The sequence below is a fragment of the Psittacula echo genome (assembly GCF_963264785.1).
Source record: "Psittacula echo genome assembly, chromosome: 1".
Classification (NCBI taxonomy): domain Eukaryota; kingdom Metazoa; phylum Chordata; class Aves; order Psittaciformes; family Psittacidae; genus Psittacula; species Psittacula echo.
The window spans coordinates 32,777,711-32,791,542 of NC_137735.1; the positions used below are offsets into that span (position 1 = coordinate 32,777,711).

At 39.5% G+C, this 13,832-nt stretch overlaps 1 protein-coding gene across 1 annotated transcript in view; it reads right to left on the bottom strand.

Moving 5' to 3' along the window:
- The window catches only part of MTMR7 (myotubularin related protein 7), a gene marked incomplete at its 5' end in the record, with an annotated part of 44,573 nt that extends 31,729 nt beyond the window's left edge, over positions 1–12,844 (bottom strand). Inside the window, one exon of the mRNA XM_080639215.1 lies at positions 12,821–12,844. Within this exon, the coding sequence (XP_080495341.1) occupies positions 12,821–12,844 (24 nt within the window). The remainder of the gene's footprint in view (positions 1–12,820) is intronic.
- Between the last annotated feature and the right edge of the window lie 988 nt (positions 12,845–13,832).

The window sequence follows — 13,832 nt, forward strand, 5'->3', positions numbered from 1 at the left end:
TGTTCATCTCCACAAGAGAGGAATACTACATTGCGGTAGTACTTTGGAAGAAGCTGAGTTTTTCTATCTAAAAAGCAGCAGCATGCTGAGAAATCAGCATTTATAGTAAAAACAAACAGAAAAAAACATCAGAAAGAGACACTACGGTAATTCATCTCATACTTTTTCTCCAAAAAGTGCTCAATTTTTTCACAAAAACTACTGTAGACTATTGGAGAAGCTAAGAAATCATATATGTACTGACACATCAGGAAAAAGCATATGAGGCAAGGACAAGTGCTTTGCCTAAAACAGCTGGTGGGAGAAACTGGTCAGAAAATACCAGGTAAAGAGTAAAAAAGAGCAAAACCAGCCTGGAAAGCTGAAAGCTGGAAGAGCTCAAAGAGCAAAAAAGAAAGCATTCACCAAGCCAGTCTGGAGAGTGGCATCTCAGTAAAAACTTCAGTAATTTATTTGAAGCTGTTGCCCCCGTCATTTATTTTTGCCTGATGACTGTTGTTGTCTAGGCTTAAAGAAAAGACTGCCAAGAGATCTATTTCAATGATTACAACCCCTTACATGGGGATAAAAAAAGTTGGCCAGAAACTCCATTTTCAATGCAACACAGATGACAGAAAAAAGGAGGCAAAAATAGAAGTTAAAGGGAATGCAGATTAAGACCAGATGGAAGGCACTTTTTACTGAGAGAATGAACATGAAAAATGACTTACGAACAAGGTTGCCAGGAGGTCATTCAAGAAAAAAATGTCGTATTAGGAAAAAGCATGGGTCAAAGCTCTATGCAGGCACAACTCCCACAAGTTTCAATGGGACTTCCACCTAAGGAAGAAAGGCAAAGATATGACCTTGAAAGTGTTCAGAAAAATTGATGTGCCAAAATGTTATTCCTAAAAATACCCATGTACCCTAAATTGTTTTGGTTTTTGGTATAGATTACTTCTTGAATATGCTCTGACTGCATGGCCTATTTTCAAATGCTTCTTGAATATGCTACCTTAATTCTTATCTCTCTCAGATGTTTCAGTATCTCAAACGTATGGCAATATTGTAAAAAACTGCAGAAGTTACTGTTACTTTTTCATGTTGTTCGTGACTCCACATGGGAAAGCTCTTTAAGATAATGCAGTATCAGTTCTGACTGTGGACTCAGATTTGACTAGGGAAGTGACAGAGAAGCAAAGCTGTAGAGCAGATTGGTCATGCTGGGAAAAAAACATGCCTTGGAGCAAAATCTTAGTCCCACTCCTCTCCACATCATTTTGCTTCCTGACACAATGACACTGTGTACAGCGTGGAGATGCTATCTGATACTAAATGGTCTCTACTGTGTGATTTTCAAATAAAATGAAATTCTGAATTAGGAAAAAACAGCTCAAGGATTTTTACTCTGACTACATAGGTTTTCGGTCTGTGTGTTTTCTTCCTGCATATTAGCTAACCTGAAAAAGAAGACAACACTTGAGACTGCAAAGTTCTGCCATGGTGATCACTGAGATGGCCATTACAATTATCACTATGCACCTGGAAGGAGAAAAGCTATCTGGCAGCCAAGAACAAAATAGCTTTGCTCCCATGTATCACCAAGTTCTCCCCACTCCTTCAGGAGGAACTGTTACCAATTCCTCTAATTACTTATCACAAAAAAAAAAAAAAAAAGGAAGATAGGTCAGAAAATTCTCCCAGCCAGGAGAAAGCTACTAATTAAAGGTAAGCAGGGAATGTCCAGCTCAGGCCACATGCTCAGGAGCTTCTCCATCATTCAGCTGGTTAAAATTCATTGCTCTACAACAAAAGACTACCAAAGCAAGTTTCAGAAGAAAACAGATCAAGTACTATGGCATCTGACTGTACAAAGGAGTTTCAGTGATTCTTCAAGGGTAAAGAAAGACCGCTTTCACAACAGTCTTTGCTGTTCAAAAGGTTGACCCAAAGGAATGGGGCCTGGCCCTGGTTACACATGTGGTTACACATGTGAGTGAAAGCAAGAAGAAACTGAATCCTGGGAATTAGTGACAGGACTCTGATCGGCTTCAGCACTGCAGGCACGCAAAAGCTAAGCAAAGAGCTTGTGCAAGCCAAATGCTTGAGCTTAATGAGAAAAAAGGAACACAGCTGGTATGGTTTGAGGCCAAATGGAATATGTGGGATTTCTTCACCCTGGTTGACCCCAGCTATCCATGTGTTCAGCATAATTCCTGAGGGTGAGAAAATACAATATGCGAAAGACCAAATGTTGTTACATTTTTTTCTTTTTCACACAACGATGGTATAGTGTTGTTAAACAAAAGATAAAATAAGTGATCTTTTTGCAAAACTTGGAACAAGAGTAAAAGCAAACTGAATTGCCAGCTGATGCTGCCATGTAATGTGGTTTCTATTCTATTTCATAAGAATCATGAAAACTGTAGCTCATCCATGTAACTTTTTTATGCTTCCATCTCTGAAAAGTTCTCCCAAGTGCAGTAAGGTTATGAACAATCAGTCTGTTACACAGAGTTGGATGGCTGCACATGTCAAAAGAATCAAGCCAAAAATACCAAAATGATTACATTTAAGCAAAGAAACCTTAAGCTCTGAATTGTAAAAAGTTTTCTCAGGATAAATGTGACAGGATGGGGGAAATAATCAAGAAAAACTTAAACAAGTCAAGTTTACTAAAGGACTGAAGTGAAATGGGAATACTGGAAAAGAGCTGAAAAAATTTATGAGAAATCACTCATAATGTTAGCAAGACAGTGAACATATTACCTAACAATTTGGCTTAAGAAACCCCTATTTTCTGCTAAGACCTATAAGGTCGATATTATCAGATATAGCTGAGTAGCAGTTGTATAGGGGATGTAGTGAACAGTAACCTATTACTATTTAGTAATTACTATTACCTGTAAAGTGTATTTAGCATTGCAGTATGGTGTCAACATTGTAACACAAAGCTCATCCATAATATGTTTTCTCTTTCAGTCTATATTGGATTTATTTATCTGGAAATGGAGAAGAGAGCAACTGAGTAATTTCCTAATTTTTTCTGTGTTCTATTAAAAATCATACCCAACAGCTTTAATTTAGGGAAAAAAGTGCTTCCTCACGTTAGTAAGTCTTACTTCATTTGCCAAAAGTGTTTAGATTTAGTACTGAAAACATACACAGAGAATTACTGTATTGCTCATAGCAGTAAACTGGAGTAGGGAGAAAGAATTCTGTGTGCAGCCAACGGACACTGAAAAGAATCGTAACTTTAAATTTCTCCATTTGACACAGGCTTTTCTGTTGCACGTTCAAAATTATGCCCTGTTCAGCAGTCTGTTTTAGAGCAGCAGTAACCATGCCATTTCAGCTGTGCAGGCCACAGAAGATTTGCATTAAAGGATTTGTAGGACTCCCTTTTCTCATGGTAGGGATCTGTCTTTCTCAGCAGAGTATACCTGTACATCGGCAAACGTCAGTGTATATTTTCTGTTGCAAGTAGATCATTCCTTTAGCTTACAGGCACTGATACATCAAATAACACCACTCAAGTCCATTAACAGCAGGCTGAGAGATTCCAGCCCTGACCACTCCAAAGCCAAACTTTCTCAAATCCTCCATGCCAACCTCAGTCTCCTATTATGCATAAACAGAACTCAAAGAGTACCCTGCAGACATGCTGTCTTGATGGTTTTCAGTACCATTTTGAAATGCAACAAGTTTTAGAGTTACTAGTTCAGACAACAGATGACAAGACAGCAAATTAAAGTATGTGGCTATCCATGGATTTTAGAACTTGTTTTATGCCTTCATCCAGCTGCCTTTTTACTGAGGGTATTATTATTAGAAATAAGAAAGTCTGGCATAGAAAATCCAAAGGAGGTCTGCCAATTCCAAGATTAGGAAAATATTTATATTATTATGAACTTAACAAAGCAATCTAAATCTAAAAGGAATAGACACAAAACTAGAAATCTAAAGACAAGCTACCTTTCCAATTAATGCAGTAAGTCAGTACACAGACCTCACAAGGGAGAAAGTGCCTTCCCACCCACACAATATGGGAAAAGTAAGGCATTTAGAGAAAGTCTTGATTAAAAAAAAAACCAAACCAAACCAAAACACTACAACCAAACCAGAAATAAAGTGCATACTGGAAATAAGTATATGTATGAATATCAAGTTTCAAAAGCAAAAAAGCTTTCAGAATAGAAGGGCCCTAATGCTAAGGGGAGTATAAAATAAAGAAAACTGAGTGAAAATAGGACCAAAACCATAAAAGACAAAATGTTAGATCCTGAGTTTTTTCAAGACAGAGTAATTTTTTCAGTGCCTTAAATGGCCTTTGGATTAGGACCACTGGCTCAATCAGTGTTCATGCTTCAGGACATAAAGTTGGAAGCATCTTACCAGATGGATCATGCTTTCCCTCATTTCCCTTTACCTCGCCTGTTAGTATTCTGAATCAGATGGTTTGGTTACAAAATTAGAAGCAGCACCAGCCTGATCTAGTCTAATGAGTTCTGTGGTCAATTGGCAAGTCATTCACTTCACAAAGGTCAGTATGCTCTTGGGCTTACTGTAGATTAGATAGAACCAGTAAACATTAATTTAGCTATTATTTAAATGGTGAACTATCCTATGAACACAGGCACAGAGTTTTGAGACAATGAATATATTACGTATTTTAACAGCTTTACCTGTTTCAAATGACACTTCCAATAGGATGACCAAAGATTGAGAGATGGATGAAAAGGACCAAAAGCAATTTTCTGTCTTTTTAATTTTTTAAATATATTAATATATCAATATGAGAATGCGACTCACATTACAGAAGTAAGAAAACATATCTAAGAATAGTGAACAGATGCAGTTGGTTATTACAGCACAAAATGAAGAAGGTATTAATACCATCTAAGTTTCAGTAGCTTATTTAGGTAACTAAATTAGAAGCTTATGCACATGAAGAATAAATGGTGAATGGAGACTGTGAATCTAGCCTTAATAGGATTCTGGAAATTTCTTTGACTACATCTGTGGAGCCTCTGTTCTTAAATTATATGCCTAATGCTAAACAGTAAAAATCTCACCCTGTAAATAGTGATGCCCAAAAGGAAAAAACAAACAGGAGAAAAAAACAATGCAAACTTCACCCAAATAAACAGAAATGCAACATTTCCGCTGCAACTGCACTCCAAATTTTTAGTTGTAATCTGTAACAAACAAGTTACTTGAAAAAACACAGTGGCATACTGTCACTTAGAAAATATTTCATTATGTTGCCCATAGAAAAACTGCAACCTACTTTAACAAAACGGGATTTTTATGCATCATGTAGCAGTTTTACCTGTGCCACCAACTCCAAGGTCAAAGACAAGGGAGAAAAGTGTGATCACTTTGTGATATTTTGAGATCCCAGCAACAGGATGTAGGGTTTTGTCTACTGCCTCAGCAGAATAATGCCGCTGGGCCAAACACATCTGTAATACAAATAAATCTTGTGTAGAACTTAGGGAAAGTGAATAGCACCGAAGACTTCATGACTGTGGTGTGCTCCTGTGTGGAACCTGCCAAGGTTGGTTTGGCTCCTTGCTCTTAGCAATGTGCATCTAGTGCTTGTGTGGCAAATAGAAATAGCCAATACCTTGATCAATCTGGCTTAGTTTTTTTCTTATCCCTCCAGAATCATAGAATCACAGAACAGTTAGGGTTGGAAAGGACATTAAAGATCATGTAGTTCCAAACCCCCTGCCATGGGCATGGATACCATCAACTAGACTCCCATTTGACAATTCCCATTGAATTGTACTTTGACAGCCCTCCCAGAGAACCGGTACCCTGAAAACCCTGAGCACCCTGAAGCTCAGAAGTGAGACTTCCAATGTCAAGCTATAGAGAAGGGAGTTTTGTGGGGAGAAAAAAAAAGAACTGACCTAGGACTGTCCCCAAGTCTCCAATTTCACTGCTGACTTGGAGGAAGGACAGTTCTCAGATCCTCAGTAATCTCCTGGGTAGACAGCCAGGGAAAACAGGCAAATTTTCATCAGAACCCTGCTGATGCTTTCACAGAACTTCAGCAACAACAATAGCTTTCTGTGCCTCATTTTAGTCTGGTGAATAAGAACATGTCCATTTAAAACTCCTTAATTGAAAAGTTCCTGGTAAAGAAAAATAAAATTACAAGAGATGAAGAATGGAAAGAAGATGGATTCCAATAGAAACACTCCAAAAGAAGCAAAATAGCAGCACTACAACCTGATAAGCCTGGGAGAAAGAAATAAAACATCCACATCAGTGAACAAGAAAAAGGAAATTCTGCTCAGGGAATAAAGCAGCAGCCAAAATCTTCCAGTATAACAAGCAAAGTCTGGTATTCACACATATACCAGTGGGAATGAGCCAAACAAAACCCATGATGGGGGGGAGGAGGAAACCCAACACCCAACAAGCAATTCTGGCTGTGTGATTCTCTGAAATTACACTGCAGTATTTCTCTTTAGCAGGAGTTAGCTTAATTTCACTAATAATGAAATTACCTTGAAACCCACCCAAATCAAAGACAGCTCTGGACCTCCTAGTTCCCAAAAGGCATACTATATGACTTCAGAGATAAAGATGATAAGAAAACTCAGGCTGAGATGGGCAATTCCAAGCTGGATTGTAGGACAGTCAGGTTACCTAGGAAAATATGAACTATGAGTGAGGTAAGCTGCAGATATTGTTTGGATCAACTTTGTGGTTCCTACTGTAATCAGGCTGTGGTTCTGCTGTCCAGTCAAATACAGCTAAAGTTTAAAAGTCCACAATTCTATGAGATAGGTTAGGGAAAAAATAACTTTGAGTTGTAATTTAATTAAAAATGTATTGTGAATGCACAATAACCACGATTTGCATGACCTTTTGACCATTTTCTGACCAAATATTTTGAGAATAATAGCTGTTACCAGATTTTGTTTAAGTCTCAACTCACTCTAATAAGCAGATAGTTCAATGACTCCAGTTCAAAATAAATATTTTTGGAGCAAATTCCAAACTGAGATTTTAAATCCAATCCCACATCACCTAGATATTTTCTGCAGTGCCTATTTTAATTGTATCTGCCTCCAGGATGAATGCCAAACCACAGCATGATTTTTGGCATAGAATCATAGAATAGTTAGGGTTGGAAAGGACCTTAAGATCATCTAGTTCCAACCCCCCTGCCATGGGCAGGGACACCTCACACTAAACCATGTCACCCAAGGCCTCATCCAACCTGGCCTTGAACACTGACAGGGGTGGAGCATTCACCGCTTCTCTGGGCAACCCATTCCAGTGCCTCACCACCCTCTCAGTAAAGAATTTCTTCCTTATATCCAATCTAAACTTCCTCTGTTTAAGTTTGAACCCCGTTACCCCTTGTCCTGTCACTACAGTCCCTGATGAAGAGTCCATCCCCAGCATCCTTGTAGGCCCCCTTCAGATACTGGAAGGCTGCTATGAGGTCTCCACGCAGCCTTCTCTTCTCCAGGCTGAACAACCCGAACTTTCTCAACCTATCTTCATATGGGAGGTGCTCCAGTCTCCTGATCATCCTGGTGGCCCTCCTCTGGACTTGTTCCAACAGTTCCATGTCCTTTTTATGATGAGGACACCAGAACTGCACACAATACTCCAAGTGAGGTCTCACGAGAGCAGAGTAGAGGGGCAGGATCACCTCCTTCGACCTGCTGATTTGTATTAAATTTATCATTTATGCTCAAAGTTCCACAGCACAAAGATGTAATAAATGGAACCCAAACAAAACTAAACAGCATTCTAAATAGGGAAGCTCCCTTACCAAGAGAAAAAGAATTCATCGTGCACAAAATCAGAGTCGAAAGTGTCCAGAATCAGTGCTGATTTCAATGCATCACTTTGAGTATAAGCAGTCAAGTAGAATGATGTGTTTGAAATCATTAAATGTCACTGGCCCCAGAACATGTTAAGCATTTCCTAACTGTGATGTAAAGTGAGAAAACAGTTATAGAATCAGAAAGCACCAGCTGAACTCTAAGGTGCACTGCTCTAAGCTGTATACTTAGAGGAAAGAACAGAAACCACCTTTACATAAGATTTGAAAAGCAGAAAATCAACTTGCACTTCAAAGAGGCTGCAGTGATGTGTCTACAGTAAGCTGATGACCCAAAACACCAGTAAAAGGCAAGGGCCATGCCAACCTCATGTCCTTTACCTCTCCTAAGCAGCAAACTAAATAAAAGTTAACCAAGTGCTAGGACTACTACAGTGCAATGCCTGCAGCACTGCATTCCCTGGCTTGTAGGGTAAACAAGGAGCTCACGTCCTCAGCTGACTCCTAATATTGCCTTAGGACTGCTGCCACCTTCCTACATCACAAGTAAAATCAAACTTCTCCAAAAGGAATTGTAGCCTGAATATGGAGAACCTAACTACAATGTCAGTTGTTACCTCAACAGAAGGCACAAAGAGAGCAATGGTAGAAATACCCAGCTTAGCATAAAAAAAGGTGGAGATCCATAGCCCAGAGCACGTCAATGCAATGTAAAGATTAGGTGTGCTTGGTTGAATTTTGCCATTGACCGAGGTGGACAAATATTTTGCCATTTACATGTGTCATATATAAAGTGGATGTAAATTACATGGGTCTTTTGATGGAGACTTTGGGAAAACTCACATATATTCTAAAACTTTTTGAATGAAAAACAAGAACTATGGAACAGAAAATAGATTGAAACCAAAAGGAAACCGAACTCATTTACACACATTGGAAATTTGTTTTGAAAAGTAGTACATCTGGTAGAAAGATTTGACATTATCATGAGAAATGGCAGCGTATCTTAAACTCAGCCTGTGAAAGGGATCACTGGAAGGAAATACCTTACCATGTCGTCACAAAAATGAAAGCACTTGAGCAACTCAAGTTATCCCAAGTATTCTGTTAACATGAGACATTGAGCCAAATGAATTTCTGGACTAGCTCCACTGAAGACAGCCTTACACCAGGGATAAATCTGATGTATTGTCTATTATAAGCAGGCCATTCAGTAGGCCTTCTGCCAATATATAAAGCCAAATGATACAGAACAGTGGTAAATAAAATAAAATCAGGTAACCGATTAGGAACAGTTCACAAAGTCCCTGTGTGGGGTATACTTACCTTCGGAGCTGTTTATCTGTCAGCCTGTCCACGGCCATACATATCTCTATGCATGTTAACAAGATGTGCTGCTAGTCTGTGCAGAAGTGTTGCTTATTAATTTTTTATGACTGTTAGGAGCAGTTTGTCACATTTCGGATTTTGAGAGTTGTCTGAAACTATCTTGCTGCTCAATCCATACCATAGCAGTCAGTGGGTTTACTAATTCGTAGTTTTTTAAATATTATTGGAGGTATATATCATTCTATTTAGCAATGAGTGACTTTTAGCAACTCTTAACTGCATTCAAATTACAGCCTTCATACACAGGACAGCATTTACTTTGTGAATCTATCATTACTGAATATGTACGTATATACAAGCACACATCATGCATGCAATCTGTGTTCTACCCATAGTATAATGATATGACAATAGCATTCAGTACAATAAATAGTGTGTTAGGGACTTGGCTATCCAGAGAGTCCAGGGAAGGTCCAGAAGGTCTAGGGAATACCATTTCAAAAATAACGGGGAGAAGCAGTTTCATCTAACAGACAACTGTCAAGAGACCTGGCTTCTCTTTCTGCTACTTTTACTTGCTAAGGAGAGACAGCAGTTGAATTCTTCAGAACCAGACTTAAAGGCATCATGTCTTTTGGTGAAAGACTAGACAATGTATCATTAGCAAAATTACCTAGTTATGCCAACAGCATGTGAACAGAATTGTTCTTTCAGGTGGATGCACACAGTCTGCTGGAAAAGAACTAGAATGACTGTTGCAGTGGGAAATCCTGCTGAAATCCTGTGATGCTGCCACAAAGCACATGTGTAAAGGTGACCCAGAGAACATAATATAGTTAGAGTTCAAAAAAACTTTTGACAATCAAAGGTTATTAGAGAAACTAAATTGCCGTGGTACTGGAGGAAAGGTCCATTTACAAATGAAGCCGATTAAAGGACAGGAAGCAAAGACTAGGGCTTAATGGTCTCTTTTCAGGTTGGAGAAGGGTCAACAGTTAAGCCCTACAAAGTCTGGTGCTAGGACTGGTTTTACTCAGCTTTTGCAATGACCTGAAGTAAAGAATATACAGTGAAATCTTCAATTCTGTGGATGATCATAAGCTGTCTTAAAAAGTCAAATGCTTCATCTGTGGCACAAAAACACCAGAAGAGCCTTGCCTTGTGTGGGCAAAAGAGTCACAGAAAAGCTTCAACATAGAGAGACGCAAAACAGTGTGCCTATAGGAAAAACAACCTAAACCATATCTACACAACCATGGACAGAGAATTAATATTTACCACATAGGAAAGAGGTCTTAGGGTCACTGTTGGCATTTCTCCAAAATTATCAGAATCTGGTGGGTTGTGATCAAGATTTACAGTGAAGGCAAACATGGAACTGTTATTCATCAAACCCTTGAAGCTAGAAGCAGGGAGTTTTGAATAAAACTACTAAGAACTTTTTAATAGCTAGAGAAAATATTTCTTTTGTAGCCACGATCTTCTGTAACTTATTTCCATGCAGACTGCAGAGGCAGAAGGTTGTCAGCAGCTTTGGCAAACTCACACAGAGAGGTCCATAAACAGACACTAATAGAACTAGGAAAGGTTGGACACTAATACAACTGTGAGGGTACAGAATGTGGCCAAGTTTATATTGCTCTCCTGTCACTGTCGGACACACAGTAGTGTTCTAAATGAACTACTTGTCCCGCTGGTATGGAATTTCTTCCTGCCTTTTTAATGACAGTTATTTTATCAGATTTATTTTAATATTTATGATCCATCACTCACTATATTTATATTTCAATTAAAATAAAAAACAATTTCCAAGTCCTAATGGATGTCATGTAATATAGACTTTTTTACTGCCCTTTGAAGGAAAAGCTTTTACTTGGGGCAGGAATTTAATCTTCAGATATTATTAAGTTTATTAATTTTTTAAGTATGCATTTATCTTGATTTCCCATTTTGCTGGGTTTTCAAATCAAGGAAAATGTCATTATCTGAGATTAATACCTTTACAGAGTAGGGCAGTTGCTTGTCAAATGTCTCTCAGGACAAAATTGGATGGAGTCAGGGAATGTGACACCAGAAATTACTACATGATACAGTGATAAAACCCCTATATTCACATAGCTTTCCCTCACTTATTTTTACATTACTGGCACTGGGAACCATTTAGCATTACATTCCAAATTCTAAAAAATAATTAAAAAAATCAGTAAAAAGCAAACCCCCCCAAAAAACCCAACACTGTTCTGGTGGCTGATTTAAGCTGAGATTTTCTGAGCAAACAAAGCAAAGATACCAGTTCTGGTAGGTAACTCTATATACAGTGTACTTAGGAGTAACTGGAGAGATGAGGTATTTCAATACTGACTCATGTTGAGTGTCCTGGATTTTCTACATTTATGTAGGAAATATTAAAGGATTTTTGTATCACTTGAACCTTTAAAGAATGCCTTCTAAACTGCTTTATTATATTAGAAAGATAACTTTTGGCATAGCTGTAATGTATGGGAATGCTAGGAACCAGTACTGCAGAATGGCCTTGCACTGAGTAAGATTTCCAGTGTCTTGAGTCATCAGTATAGTGCCTACTCACAGCTGTTGGATACAGAAATGGGTTTTGCATATGCAAAGTAACATCTTAAGGACTTGCTTGTAGAAAAGCTAACAGAGAAGCTTCCATTGCCTGGTCTTGCCTGGGCCTTCTGTTCCCTGCAAACGTGACCATTTATTTTTAGGATTTTTTCTACCATTATTCATTTATTTTCACTATTTTCCTCATTCGTGCTTTCAGCATTCTTCAGCTAATGGTCAGGAGCATCTATGAGACAACATTCACTGATAATTTCCTACCTGCAGTAGGATACATTCTTGCTATTCTGAGGTTCTTCCTTCCCACATAGGCAGATAATAGATCATTAAATGAGATGTGAGGAAAGGCAGTTGTTATAACTGCCTACCTTTTTAATATATGTGCAGCTCAACACCTAAAGGCCCCAAAATGCAGATAAAGCAAGAAAAGGCCCTCATCTCAAAATCAAGTCATCATACTAAATATTGATAAAAGACAAATCAAACACAAATAAGCTTAATCAGGGGGTTGGGTTAATAAATACATAAATATATGCGAAAAAATATCCTACTCCCACTTCAAATTAACATATTAGTTCATTTGGGATTATTATTTTTAACCTGCAATGTTCATGTGTCAAAATAGTACCTTCTTTTTCAGGACACGATGGCAATTCTGTTAATACAGGCCTCATGATGCCCAAATGTTGGTATACAAACACAAAGTCATCACCAGGTCTGAAATACTGGGATGAATGAAAGGCATCTAAGAAGCAGACAATAGACCTCATTTTGGATACCGACAACTCATGGACACCATCAGTGTTAACAGGAAGGACAGAATAAAAACCAAGAAAAATACCCGACAAATCTTCAGCCCACATAGCAAAACAACGAGTATTTGTGCGGATTTCACAGCAAACCTGCATCAGCAAACAAAAAAAAAAGCTCCGCATCAGCTACAAAGCCTGCAGAGGATGGCTGTGCACAGCCTCAAGCCACAGGGCTCTGGCCAAAGCCTCCTTCCAGCAGAAGCAGCAGCCGGCCGGAGGGATGGTGGGGTGCTGTTGGAGTGCTGCCGGGGCCCAGGCGGCCTCTCCCGGCCCCGCCGCCCGCCCGCCCTCCGGGACTCACCTTGGGCATCCGGATGTGCTCCATGGCGGCGGCCCCCAGCTGAGCTCCTCATGCACCTCCCGCAGCCGGCGGGGAGGCGGCCGCACGCGCCCGGCCTCTCTCCTCCTTTCTCCTGCCAGCCCTGCTTTTAAAAATATATATAATTATTTTTAATAATATATTTATCTTTTATTTTTCCTCTCGTTTTCCCGCGCAGGTAGGAAGGAAAAAAGGAGGATTTATACAAAGCAGATAGCGTGCTCCGATGCTGGCAGGTCAGCGGCTGGCTCCACCTCCCCGGCAGCTGCCATGGTGCCCCGCCGGCGGGGATGATCCTCGCCCGCTCCGGTCCAGCCCGGGCCCTAGCCCGGCTGCACCCGCGGGGACCTGAGAGGCATCCCCGAAGGGCACAGCCTGAGGGTGGCTCTATAGCCGTTTGCTGTCTCGCCTAAAATTACACCACTCCGTCCTTCCCTTCAGGAAAGATAAGACCAGAAACACAAAAGGGAGCTCTGTCTGACATTGCCTCCCCCTATTATTTTTCTGTTCCCTGGTCCAGCATGTACAGTATCTCAAAGACAAAAGCTGCACTTACTGAAACTGAAGCATTGAATTTTGTTTATCTCCAGCTCTGCTTGTCTGTTGTGTAATTCACGATTTTGCTGCATCCTCAGTTTTGCACAAGGGGAGGTTTTTCATTACATGCAATTTTCAATCTTCTGCCTGAAATTCTTGTCCCATCTTTTGCCTTGCCTGGTCCAAGAGAGATGTTACCTCTTGGAGCATAAAGAAATGCTACAGAGCTGTTTTCCCCAGCTTACCTGTGCAAAGATGGAGAACAGGTATCTCTAATAGTCTTTGAATCACTATCATATTCTGAGCACAAAGAGAAACTTTTCAGTGTATATGCCAACGTGCAAATGGCTAGAGGTGCTAATATATTATTTCAGATAAACCATAATCTTTGAAGCTTGTCAAATGCCTAGGTATTCTCTATTGATCAGTGTATTCCAGCAATTTTTCGCAAATAGGG